This window comes from Drosophila subpulchrella, chromosome 3R, assembly GCF_014743375.2.
Source record: "Drosophila subpulchrella strain 33 F10 #4 breed RU33 chromosome 3R, RU_Dsub_v1.1 Primary Assembly, whole genome shotgun sequence".
NCBI classification, from domain to species: Eukaryota; Metazoa; Arthropoda; class Insecta; order Diptera; family Drosophilidae; genus Drosophila; species Drosophila subpulchrella.
Genome location: NC_050609.1, coordinates 1,748,437 through 1,760,670, shown reverse-complemented (window position 1 = coordinate 1,760,670; position 12,234 = coordinate 1,748,437). Strand labels below are relative to the sequence as shown.

At 39.8% G+C, this 12,234-nt stretch overlaps 1 protein-coding gene across 3 annotated transcripts; it reads right to left on the bottom strand.

The window, feature by feature from the left end:
• Positions 1-277: 277 nt before the first annotated feature.
• On the bottom strand, positions 278-7,987 carry LOC119551647 (pyrokinin-1 receptor). 3 transcript variants are annotated; one of them, XM_037861086.1, is made up of 7 exons: positions 7,611-7,987; positions 5,146-5,794; positions 4,919-5,084; positions 3,331-3,463; positions 3,063-3,261; positions 1,658-1,881; positions 278-1,290 (listed from the first exon to the last, which is right to left on the bottom strand). In XM_037861086.1, exons 2-7 carry the CDS (start codon positions 5,609-5,611, stop codon positions 529-531), a joined length of 1,950 nt encoding a protein of 649 aa, XP_037717014.1. In that variant the 5' UTR covers positions 5,612-5,794; positions 7,611-7,987; the 3' UTR covers positions 278-528. The 3 variants fall into 3 exon arrangements, with proteins under 3 accessions (XP_037717014.1, XP_037717022.1, XP_037717030.1); XM_037861094.1 differs by lacking the exon at positions 7,611-7,987 and having other exon boundaries at positions 4,919-5,073; positions 5,146-5,250; XM_037861102.1 differs by lacking the exon at positions 278-1,290 and having other exon boundaries at positions 1,664-1,881; positions 3,059-3,261.
• Between the last annotated feature and the right edge of the window lie 4,247 nt (positions 7,988-12,234).

Below are 12,234 nucleotides of genomic sequence, written 5' to 3'. Positions count from 1 at the left end.
AAGGAAAAAAATGTCGCAAAGAGCACGAACAGATTTCTAGGAAACACTCAACGAGTAAAAGCCGAGATGTTACCTGTTTTTTCCAATTTTCCCTTTGACCCCTGACCCCGCCCCTTTGGAATGCAGATGAAGGTGAATGTTACTGGCATGCATTGTGCTTAGAAAGCAAACAGTTAAAAGGATTTCGCTGTAATGTAGGCAACATTCTTTATTTATTCACATTATTTTGCTGGTAGCTCAACACTTAACACTTAATTTATGAGTGCGATGCGGTTGCCATCGCAAAAAGATGCGGGGGCGTGGGGCGTGGCATTTTTCGTCACGACGCTTTGTTGCCTCATTATCCCGGCTTTATGCCTCACATAAATCGTCTGGACCTTGCCCATTCGTTCTATTTTTTTTTATGGCCAACCGAAATTTGCATGCAAATCGCTGGACTTTCTCTGGTTTATTTACAGATCGGAAAGTTTATTGCGCTAACTAAACAATGCCTAACTAAGCATAACTCTAGTTATCAGCCAGCCGGAATCATTGGGATTTGGGTGAGCCAAAGGTCAAGCCGCTCTCGCTGCTGGGATCCTCCGTTTTTTGCCTCCGCTTTTGCCAGGGGAATTTTCGGGAACTTCGACCTGCAATCGATGCCGTTTGACAAGTCTCCGGATCCGGCAAACTGTGGCTGGTCACCTCATCCCTGCGGCTTATCACCCTCGTCAGCTTGAGCCGAGTGGCAGGCTGACTGACCTCCGAGGGGTCGGCAGCACTTTGGGTGGGTGTCACCAGCAGAGCACCACTTTTGGTGGCCAACAGGGCTCTTTTGGCCCGACCGGAGGCGTAGTGCCTGTCCACCACTTCCGCCTCCAACAGGGAGTTGGCATCGCCCAGCGACGAGAGTTGGGAAACCTGAGCCTGCAGCATTCGGTGGGGAACTGCAGTTCCCGGCACAACCGGACCATAGAACTCCTGTTTTCGCATCCTCCGTGTATTACCAATTCCCAAGCCCACTCCGTTTCCGTTTCCGGCTGCCATGCTGTTGCTGTTTATCGTGGTGGTGGTGGTGGTGGTGCGAATGCTGTCCTGCAGGGACAACTGGTGGCTGGCATCCCGGCAGCGGAACTGCACCACCCGGTAGGATCCATAGGGCTCCAGGGCGTTGTTATTCACACTGCAACTGGCCGGCTGCAAACGCATCGATCCATTTTGCCTTAGCAAAGCACTGTAGTTGTGCTGGTGGTGCTGACTCTGCTGGTGGTGGTGGTTCCTGGCCAGGCCAAACTGCCTTGTGAGAGTAATCTGTGAAAAAAATAAAAAAAATACAACTTTAGTTTATTAAAATTAAAAAAGTAATTTATAATAAATTTTAAATGTTTATTTATGTATATTAATTGTATTGTTACTATATACTATATGAACTTGTTTCAAAGTAAATTTATAAATTTCAAAGATTTTTTTTCATGTAAGTTAATAAAAATTTTTTTTTTTGGTAATTGTTTTAAGTGTTTTAAAGTTTTAGGACTTGAGGGAATAGTCCTTATTATTTGTGCTTTAATATTCAGGATTGTAAATTAGCTTAAAGGGCTTAAAATATCCTGAAGAATTAATGGACAGACCCCATTATTTATACATTAATATAAAATAAAAGGTTCAATCCCAGTCCTACCTTAAAAGCCTCGCGGAACTTGTGACTCATGATGTTGTACAGCAGTGGGTTGATGCAGGTGGAGAGGAAGTAGAGCACACCGGACGTGTAATCGAGTATCCGGAAGTAGTCGTTGAAGGCGTCCCGGCTGATGCCTATATTAATCAGGTTCAGTCCGTAGACGGCCATCAATCGTTGGGCGTGGAAGGGAGCCCAGCAGAGGAAGAAGGCGACGGCTACAGCTACTGCAAATACGGGCAAGGATAAGGAGCGTATTAAATACCCCTGCAAAAGTAGGTCACAGATACAAATTGGACTTCATCTCTTATATCCCCAGTAATCGAATAGTTTGGGCAACCGAATTCCGAACACTCGTTAGTTTGATAGCCAAGCCCTTAAATAGAAATATGGGTTTTACCTGTTGCCAAAATGGAAATCTTTTTCTAACTGAATAGCGAGAACGAAAGTGCAGCCATTTGTTTCTTTTTTGCCCTCCCTCAAACTAAATTAATTTATTATTAAGGCCCAGGGCTTAATCTGAATTGGCCCATCAATTCTTATTTAGCAAGCCGAGGGCAGTGGTAAACAACAGAATCAATGGGCTGTGGATTTCCAGTTAAAAGCAACAGTAAATCGGGGGTTATTTTCTAGCTTGAAAAGGAAATTTGATCTTTGGTTTTTAAAACTTGCCTTGACCTACACATAAAAAACTCAACACAAGCAACATTTAAAAAGAGGAAAATGTTAAAGAATATACTGTCTGAACTATAATACTTAAGTAGAAAATACAGAAATTAATTATTAATTTGATCTTTAAGTTATTGAGTAAAAACAATATTTATTATAATACAAGTATAAGAGATTAAAACAATGTAGTTAAGCGATAGTTCAAATATTTAAGGGGAACAATTATTTTTGCCTACCTTTAAAAAGTTATATGTTAAATACAAAAGGCTAATTTTTCTAATGGCAAAAATTTTTTTAATGATATCAAATATAGCTTATTCCCAGCAACATATCTTTCCATTACTCGAGTTAGGTATATGTATCCCGCAATCTTCAGCGCATTTAAGTGCCTCGACTTGATTACTTTTGAGGTGCCACCTGGCTTCACCTTTACTTCATTCGCTGGATGGCCATTTAAGAGCTTTTCACATACACCGACGGTGGGGAAAAATTAACGACACCGCAGAAAGTGAAAACAAATAGGAACAGAGGGCACATTCAACCCAGATGACGCAAGTGCAAAGGAAAGGGGACGGGGAATCCCCCATTTGATGTGTCGCCAACGCAAATATGTTGACAGAAATTTTCAATTTAAGACTTTCGGCGAAAAAGTTTTGACAGGCAGGAGCGTTGGTTTCATCAGGGGGAGGGGGCTTGTTGCTGTCTTTAATCAATCAAGCCGCCAACTCAACTCACCTACCCAACATTCTGATGACTCGTCCCTGGGCATTGAGGCCCCTATTCGCATCGTAGGTCCTCCGCGGCAGCGATTGCAGCAGGCGACTCCTCTTCAACTTCACACCAATGAGCACGTAGAGCACACAAATCGCTGTCATGGGTCCACCGAAGAAGATAAATCCAGAGACGGCGAACACATGGGCATAAAAGTCGTTCTCCATCTGGGGGATAAAAACGGAATAGCACACTCATTCTGGACTCTACTCCGCTTTAAACTCGGTTCTACCCACCGTGCAGGAGTAGCCCTCGTTCTGGTACACCACCGAGAACTGCATGGCCTGGGGCAGGGCCAAAAGGAAGGCCGCCAGCCAAATGGCAAATATAAATTTAATGGCCCGCGACAATTTTGACATGGTGTGCTGCCTACAAAATGACGGAAAGATTAGGCTGCATTATATGTTAAGTATTACGGGGAAGTTGATGTAAATGTTTTCCCTCCAACGTGGGCTGATATGGTATAAAATATATGATGGCAGTTAAACTCAAACTCTGACCATCAGCCTGATTTTAATATAAATATTTACTTTAAGTGTGGGTGTAAACTGGAAGGAACACAAACATTTCCTATGAATATATTTTTAGCTCTAACTTTTAGCTTCCTTTTGAAACTTGAGAGCAGAGCTCTGGAGTATTTAACTTATTTTAAGATACGTTTTCAAGCTGTGAGTTACAATAAATGTCAGATTGTTTAAGGATGTAAATAAAATAAAAGTGTTAGGAATTTCATAGAAAGGCGAAACTAAAATAGTTTTCTCATCAATCTTGTCCTAGTTTTGTAGAAAGGAGATTATATTTTGGTTTAATTTATCTGTGTGCTTAAAATAGAAACAACCCTCATTAAAAACAAAAAGGAAATGGGGGCGGAAAAACTTTGAGGCACATTACATAAGATTCAGATTTAATCCCTTTGTGTTGCTAAGCTCGTAAACGGGCGAAACCTTTAGGTTTTATCAAAGTACCTACTAAAAAATAACAAACACCGAAATATCGTTTTATTTCAACAATAATACTTAAACCCATCTTGATTGAAAGAAGAACTTTTGTAATCGGGTTTGGAATGTCATTTCTAAGCCATCCCACCCTTCCATGTCTGGCTATTTATTTATTCGCAAATTTGAAAAAGTTAAAGGTAAGTTGGAACACACAAATTGTGCTTATATTAGAGGGCGTTCTTCATTCAAATTCTTTGTTCCTTTTCAAGAAAATAAAGTTAATATGGGTTTCACTTCAACACAATACACGAAAATTATGAATGGATCCAGACACATTTATAGTATTTAAGGAAGCATTTGTACTTTTATGTAAATTGAATAATACTATTGCTTAGCTTAAAGAACCATAGGGAATTTAAGGTCCAAATGTAGGTAGCTGCTGTTTAATTTAATGAATAAATTATTTTCTATGTATCAAATCCTTTCATCGCTATCTAATTTCATGGATTTTAATGAACTGCGTACCTGCATTTGTGTGGCCGACTATTAATTAGTGTCAATAAATAAAAGATAATGGATATCTGAAAAGGTTCGGAATTTTGTTGTCAAGCCTGACTTATTTTATCATCCCTCAACCTGACTGTTTAATTATGAATTATTATAGGCCCTATAATTTGTATTGTATTTGTGTGGTATCATTTTATTGTGTTTGACTGACGCTTATCAAGTTTTATTTATCTATTTATGGTGTGTCCTATTTATGCGTGCCCCACTTTGTTAATGAAAGCGAGCTAGTAACACTGAAAAAAACACTATTTGCAATGTAAAAGATACATTTTCAATGAGAATTTAGCAATAATAAAGGTAGTAACTACTAAAAACTCACCGAAAGGGATGACAGATGGCAATATATCGCTCTACAGTGAAGGCTGTGATGGTGAGAACTGTGGCATTGGCAGCCATTTCGGAGAGAACACTGCCCATGATGCACATGGCGTCCGTGAAGGGATACATATCCGGATACCAAAGGTTATACAGCTCCTGAGGGATGCCTGAAGAATATTCGGTGACATTACGCATACGCCCTGATGGTTCCTGGAAAAACCAACTTACCTGAGACCAACAATATCAGATCGGAGACAGCCAGGTTGAACAGATAGAAATTGGTGGCCGTGTGCATGAAGTTATTCCGCGAAATCACAATGCAGGTGATTAGATTACCCAGCACGCCGGCCACAAAAATGAGGGCATAACAGACGGTGAAGGCGGTACGCAGGGTCAGGGACTCGTCCATCGGCGAATCCGATGCCATGGTGCCGTTCGCATTTGTGCCATTCGTGGAGCCCAGGAGATTGGAAAGATTCTCGGTCGTTATGTTCAGCAGATGGGCGACATGTGTTAGGAATTTGTCATTCTTCAGCAGCAGCAGCTCGGGGCTCTCGCTGGGACTGGGCATGGTGGTGGCGATGGAGGGCATCTGATTGGGACTGGGCGACACATGAGCCATGAATGATTGATTGAGGCCATCATCGTTGCTGTCGTTGGCGATGGTGATGGCGATGGCGACGCCTTGCAACATGCTAGCTATCGTCGATTAATTGCGGACCTCGTGCTCCACGAGTTCGATTGGAAAAACAAAACCAAATCGGCCGCCCACTCGTATCAATGCGTTATTAATACTGTCTGGCGTATCCGCTGCCGCATCCTTTGTGGCACATGGCCGATAAGCAGTCGACGACAGGCCCTAAAATTGCTCACCCGCCTGTGAAGCAAACAACATTAAAAGTCATTAGACTCAAGGATGAATTTAAATTGAATCCCCCAAGCCAGGCTGACGTAACTTTTTTTTTAGAAACGGCATCAGGTGGCCCAAAGGCTCGACAAGGAAACTGCGTATTAAGCCAGAAATAAAAGCACTTGCCTATTGCCACTTGTCAGACCGCTCTTGGCTCTATTAATGGTAAACATGTGGCCCTCTAGTTGAACAAAAAAAAAATGACAACTAAAGAGGTCATAAGTAGTCTTGCTTTTACACACAGTGCCTTTTGGCCATCACATTAAAATTCTTCATTATGATTGCGTTTTAAATATATTAAATTTATATTTCTGACAGGAATTTATTCATTTAGAAATAATCTTGAGTCTTTAATAGAGTTTCTCATAAGCAAAATTCGTTTAAAACTTAAATATTTTAATATTCATCTATCACAATAATATGTAATGTTCGATTTCCAGTAAAAGATGGTTGGTAGTCATTTTTAAGAAATTAAATTTTTTTAATTTGTACTTAACTTTGTTTAGAGTCTTATGGGTTTTATTCTGACCAGATTCCTTCCAAAAAAAGGTATTTATATTTTTTATGGGGTTCATACACTTTTAAAATTATTACTTTAAATCGAAAACTACTCTAATATCAAAAAAAAAGTTTCTAACATTAATAAATTTATAATTTTTCTGTTTGCAACTAGGGGATATTTTTATTTAATTTTAATATATATTTCAACAACACATTAAAGAGAGAGTTAAATAAAAATTGTATTTAAAAAGTAAAAACATGTTCAAATACAATCAGTGTTGAATTATTTTTCACTGTATAAAATGTGACACTTGGCACTTGGCTCTATTAATAGTAAACATCTTAAGCTCTGGCAATACAGATTGCTGGCAATCAATACAAATACAGATGTGGATGAAAAAGTTTTTCTATTTGCTCGGTTTTTGCCATGATGAGTGAAACGAACCCTGATTGCATGTGTGGGAGTTTTTTGGGCTCTGGAAAAGGGAAACTTCTTCACCCCCGACTGTCATTTAGGTGCCCATTTGGGATCCCAGCACATGCCGGATTTTAAAGACACCATGAGGGGTAATATTTCACTCATTATGCCGCCAACACGTTTGGAAATGGGTTTCCCCTGCTGCCAGAAATCAAATTCTGGGGTTAGAGTTTAAGTACATGTATGGCAAAGAACACCGAGTCATCGTTAATGCCAAGTTGGCTTATTGGCTAGAAGCCAGACTCTTGGCTGATACGTCTAATTAATTATGTTTCCTGTTCGTTAAGTGTTATTTTTCTGTTCGAGGCGTTTAAAAAGCCCCAGAAAGTATGCTACTCGCATAGAGGCTCCACGAATCTCGAGGGGTCAGTCTTGAGATGACGACATCTTATTGACGCAAACTAATTGGAAAAATAATTGAATTGCCAGCTGAGGTGTGAAAGTTGATTTAGATATGATTGGGCACTGGCCAAGAGCTGGGAGTCACCGGCTGATTTCGATTCGGTGTACAATTGTGCGACTTCAGACGCAATTATACAATCCAATCAGCCAGGGCAAAGCCATGCGGACCATATTAGGGTTTGAAATTCAATTTCAGTTGGAGAACAAGTTTAAACCGCACTCTAGTTGCATTGCCCAGGTGCCCTATCACTTTCTAATTAAACTTTGCGGTTGCCAAAGGTAAGCAATTTAGGAACACGGTAAATTGATTTTTTTTTAAATTCTGAGAAAGCGTCCCGAGTAAATTGCCATCGACATGTTGATTTCTAGCAAGGCTAGATTAAATAACAAAAGCATATTTACTTTTGCTGCGCGTATTGTGTCCTTCTTTGTAGTCAAGTCGTATCCGTATTTGTTTTTCTTTCTTACAAGGTGTCTCCTTTTTTTTTGGGTTTTCAGTGGGTCGTTTAAGGACTTCCGCGTGGGTTTTTTTTTAAACCCTTTTGATTTCGGTAAAACGGAATCACTGAACGGAAAATTAGTTTTGCAATTTGCTAGGCAACCATTGGGAAATATTTAATCAGTTGTAAATCGCTTGGGAATTTAAGAATAACTCTGGTTAAACTGGGAATAAATATATATTCGTAATCATTAAAACACTTTATTTATTAAAAAATAGATTTTTTTATTTTTTTCCCATTTGATAACACTACTTTACTATATTTTTAAATTAACTATCATTTTAATGGATTTATTTTAGCCAAGGCTTATATTTTTTTGGGCCCGCACACGTCCGAAGCGAAGGAAAGTCGGTGACAGACTGAGTTGCCTTGCGGCCATCAAGTCGGTTGTAGACGGCTTCTGTTAGCCAAATGTTAACTAACAGCGGTTCTTGGCCCTTTTGCTCTCCGTGTTTTTGTCTGGCTTTCTCTTTTCTTTTGGGGGAACGCAAACATTTGGTCTTAATTTCATTCATAAATTCATGCACTTCACCTTGACTGTGGCTCCTTCACCTTCTACCCCTGAGTTACGGCTTACTTGTCGGATGAGTAATGTCGCAGGCAGCTGGTTTTATAGAGCGTGTCCATAAGCGGCACTCGATCCAATTGACTGGCAAGTTGTGCGCGCGGCTAATTGAAATTGCAAATGGCCTAAAAGCACTGGCACTTAGTTTTAATATTTATTGTCGTAGGCCCGCCCGCCTCGATTGTTTTCACTCTCTGACCTCAGAGAACCAGGAAAATAAACGGGAAATCAAAGCAGTTTGTACATCATAAAGTATGCGAATGAATGTGTTTGTTTTCCAGGACATGAGACCGGCCTGATTTCCCCTTCCCTGACCTTTTCAGAAGGCAAAACCGCATATTAATGTCGGGCCTCGTCCGCAGATTTGTGGATTTGTTTTCATTATCCTCCGTTCTGGTTTTGGATCGCCTTGGGCCTCTCGGATTCAATTGGACCAGCTCTTGTTGTTCTGGTCCTAATGATATTTATGGTGGTGGTGGAGAAGGTAAGGATTTCCCGCTGAAGAATTTTCAGTCCAATTTGGCATGGTTGTCTGAGCGTGACCACAATCCGGGTTTTAGGGCTCGCTTAAGAGCCTTTAGATATTAGGGAAATGCCTGCGGACGGGATGAACGATATTATGATGTAATTCTTCTTACACGAGCAGCCACAGTGTAAATTAAGCCGCACGAATTGCGTTTTTCCCCATCTCTAACTTTGACTTTAATCGTAGAAGATATATACAAGAATATTCGAAATTAAATATACATAAAAATAAGAGAAAATAACCAGAGGATCAACAGGTAGCAAAAACTGTAAGACATAAAAATCTAAAATATATGTATATGCGAAATTTTATAATTAGTCTATCAAATTAAAACAAAATACCTAACATAATTTTATTTGTAATTTGTTTTAAAATTAATTTCCAGCTAAATGGTGGCATAGTTTATTAAGTATATAGTTTATAATCACTAGGCAGGGATACTTTCTTATTAATATTATTATAAATTATAAGGAATATTTTTTAATAAATTGTTTTCATTTTCGCACTACCCAGGAAATCTTTCTGTTGAGCTTAAAATAACAATAAACAATAATTTAAAGTCTATTAATAGTTAAATTTCTTTGTAAAAAAACCGTATTTTCGATGTCGAGATAAAATGCGTTAGGGTATATCTTTCTGTGGACCAATCACATCCTCAACAGATTACACCTCCCACACATTTTGTTCCGGCGTAAATGCGATTAAACGCGCGATAAATTAATGCTGCCCCACATAATCACTGTCCGAAATCTGTAAGTCGATTCCCTGGATTATTCATGAGCTGCGAGTAAATAATGGAAGCGTGAGGACAATCAATATTAGTGCTTCGCCCACTGACCTTTGTGCGTTGCGTATACGCCATGTTGTCCCGCTGGCTAGTATATTTCTGTAATTCTGTGATTCGGAATGATTCAATTGGCCGGTGGCATCATGCTGATTAGCATAATGCCCTTTGACACACATGTGGACCACCGGCAGGGGGAGAGACAAAGGATTTGCCAGATCCTAATCGAAAAGGGTCGACCGCAGCTTTGAGGTCACAGCAGTTGGTCCAAGTTCTCGGGATCTCCGGACCTGGTCTTGATTTACGACTGTAATGGGTTTGGGTGGAAACGAAAATGATAATGTTCTGGCCACAAACACTGATTAGCTCGTCTTGAGTTGATGAACGAGGCCGAAATGAGGACCGGGCACTTTTAAACGCGTCATGTTATTTTAGATGTGGCTAATTAGTGCAATTAAACTAAATGCGCGAGTCCTTGGCCTTTTGGCTTCCCAAGGAACGCGAGCATTGAACTGTCACCCCAGAGGAAAGTATCCCTTAACATAGTATATAATATATACTATAAATACTTATAGTTGATACTCTTAAGCCCACGCTTTCAGCTCAACTACTCGCATTACTCATTCAACCCGTTGGCCCAAGTTTATGGGAAGTGCGCTACTTTCATGTTGGAAATTGGGCATCTTAGTCGGCAATGGCATGTCGATGAGGGCAATTGCCAGGCTTTTAACCAAATGAACCCTGGCCAACACGCACACCTCTTCTTTTCTTTTTGGTGGGGAATTCAATTATTTGAAAGGCTCTTTGGTGCATGTAGAAGTTCGACTTCATTTGGCCAATCGAAGGCCACAATTAGCCACGGGCTCGGAAATTTTGTCAACGACTTGTTGAACGCGTGCCAGGGTATAATAAATTTATGCGGCTGAAGCCAAGCAGCGAAATTTTTAATACCCTTAAACGGTTTAGCAAAAATATAAAAACCTGCCAATATACAATTTATGAAACACTGAAATCATCGAATAACAACTTAAACCATAAATTTAACCAACGCATTGAGTGATTTTCCCACCATTTGTTAGCCATTCATAAAATCACAGAGCTTTAAATACAAAAAAAAGATTGGCTTTGGTATTTTTCAATGTGGCAGAAAGCTGAATGTTGATATTGACAATTAAGCCTAAGGTGTATAACAAAATATTTATCAACATAAATTATTATTTATTTATTATTATTATGAAAAAAATCATCCAAAAACCTATTGTCATTCATAACATACAATTTATATTTTTAAATACAACATAAAGTTAAATTCTATAAATATTTTTTTAAGCAAAAATGCTTTTTAATTGGCACATATATTTTTTGAATGACCACTTTAAGATGCTCCAAGATACCAAAAGAGTTAATTTAAAATATTTCAAGTTTCGGGTCCACATTTACTATCTTGTTCTGCCAGACGGCATTCATATTTTATTTGTATAAGCCCCAACTCAAATATAATGTGGCCTGTACTTAGGTGAAAGTTAGGGAAAGCAGCGAGCGGCAACGGGTTGGTCGAACTGCAAATTACTTTTGGCCTGCCCTCTCCGGGTGCAATAAAACTAAATGAATTGGAAACTTGCACAAAAATTCAACTAAACTGCTGACGAGGATGCCGCCGTCGCCCGATGACAGAGTCCTGGGCGAAAGGCGACGGGAAAACTTCAAAATGCCAAACAAGAGACCGACTCAAAAGATCTGATGTCATGCCCAGTGCTCATAAGGAGCAAGGCAAAACGAAAATCACCCCCAATTTCCCATTTCCCTTGGCCACTTTTTTCCCGGCTTTCGTCAACAATTGGCAGCCAAAGTTTTGACTGGGAATGTCTTTGCAGCACGTGCTGCGTATTTGCTCTGTCTTTGAATCCATGAGATACTCGTTGAAAAGATTAGGAGGGAAATGGAGAAGGGTCCCTGACAAAGAAGCGAGCAGCCCAGACCCTCGACGCTATCCCAACCACCCTACCTCCCTCCCAAAAACCCATTGTTTGTTTAGGACTTTGTTTTGATTAAGTGCCAAAAAATTGTTTCGTATTATTTGCATAAAAATTGAGAAATTGAATGCATGCAATGGATTTGATTTGTGTGCCCAACAATTCGATTCGCTTGGCGCCCCGTACACATCGCATACAAATAGATAGTATTCTATAGATACTGCCACAGTTGTTTGCTCTTAATATCGCACTAGCCGCCGGGATAGGAAAATACACATTTTATGAGCCGCAAAGCTCTGATAGATTTGCCCCGCACATGGCCATAAAAGTAAGGTCCCGGGGGCCTCATAAAATCTCCCTTTGACTGATCATAAAACCACGGCATCATGTCCAATTCCATGGCTTGATGGCTGGGACTCAACGGCGTACAAAGTGCTTTCACAAATTAATTTTAAGCAATTTAGTTGTCCTCGAAGCTGTGCCTCAGGAAGGAAAAATACGACAGAGAAAAGTGCAATAAACCGTGTGGGTTACATGCTATATAAAGGTGTTCCAGGAAAACTGCATATGTATATATATAGAAAAGTGCATAAGTCGGTAGCCAACTTGTATTAAGATGCCAAAGACATGGGTTTTTCAATATTTTTACGAACGTTTTATTGTTTTCTATATTTAATA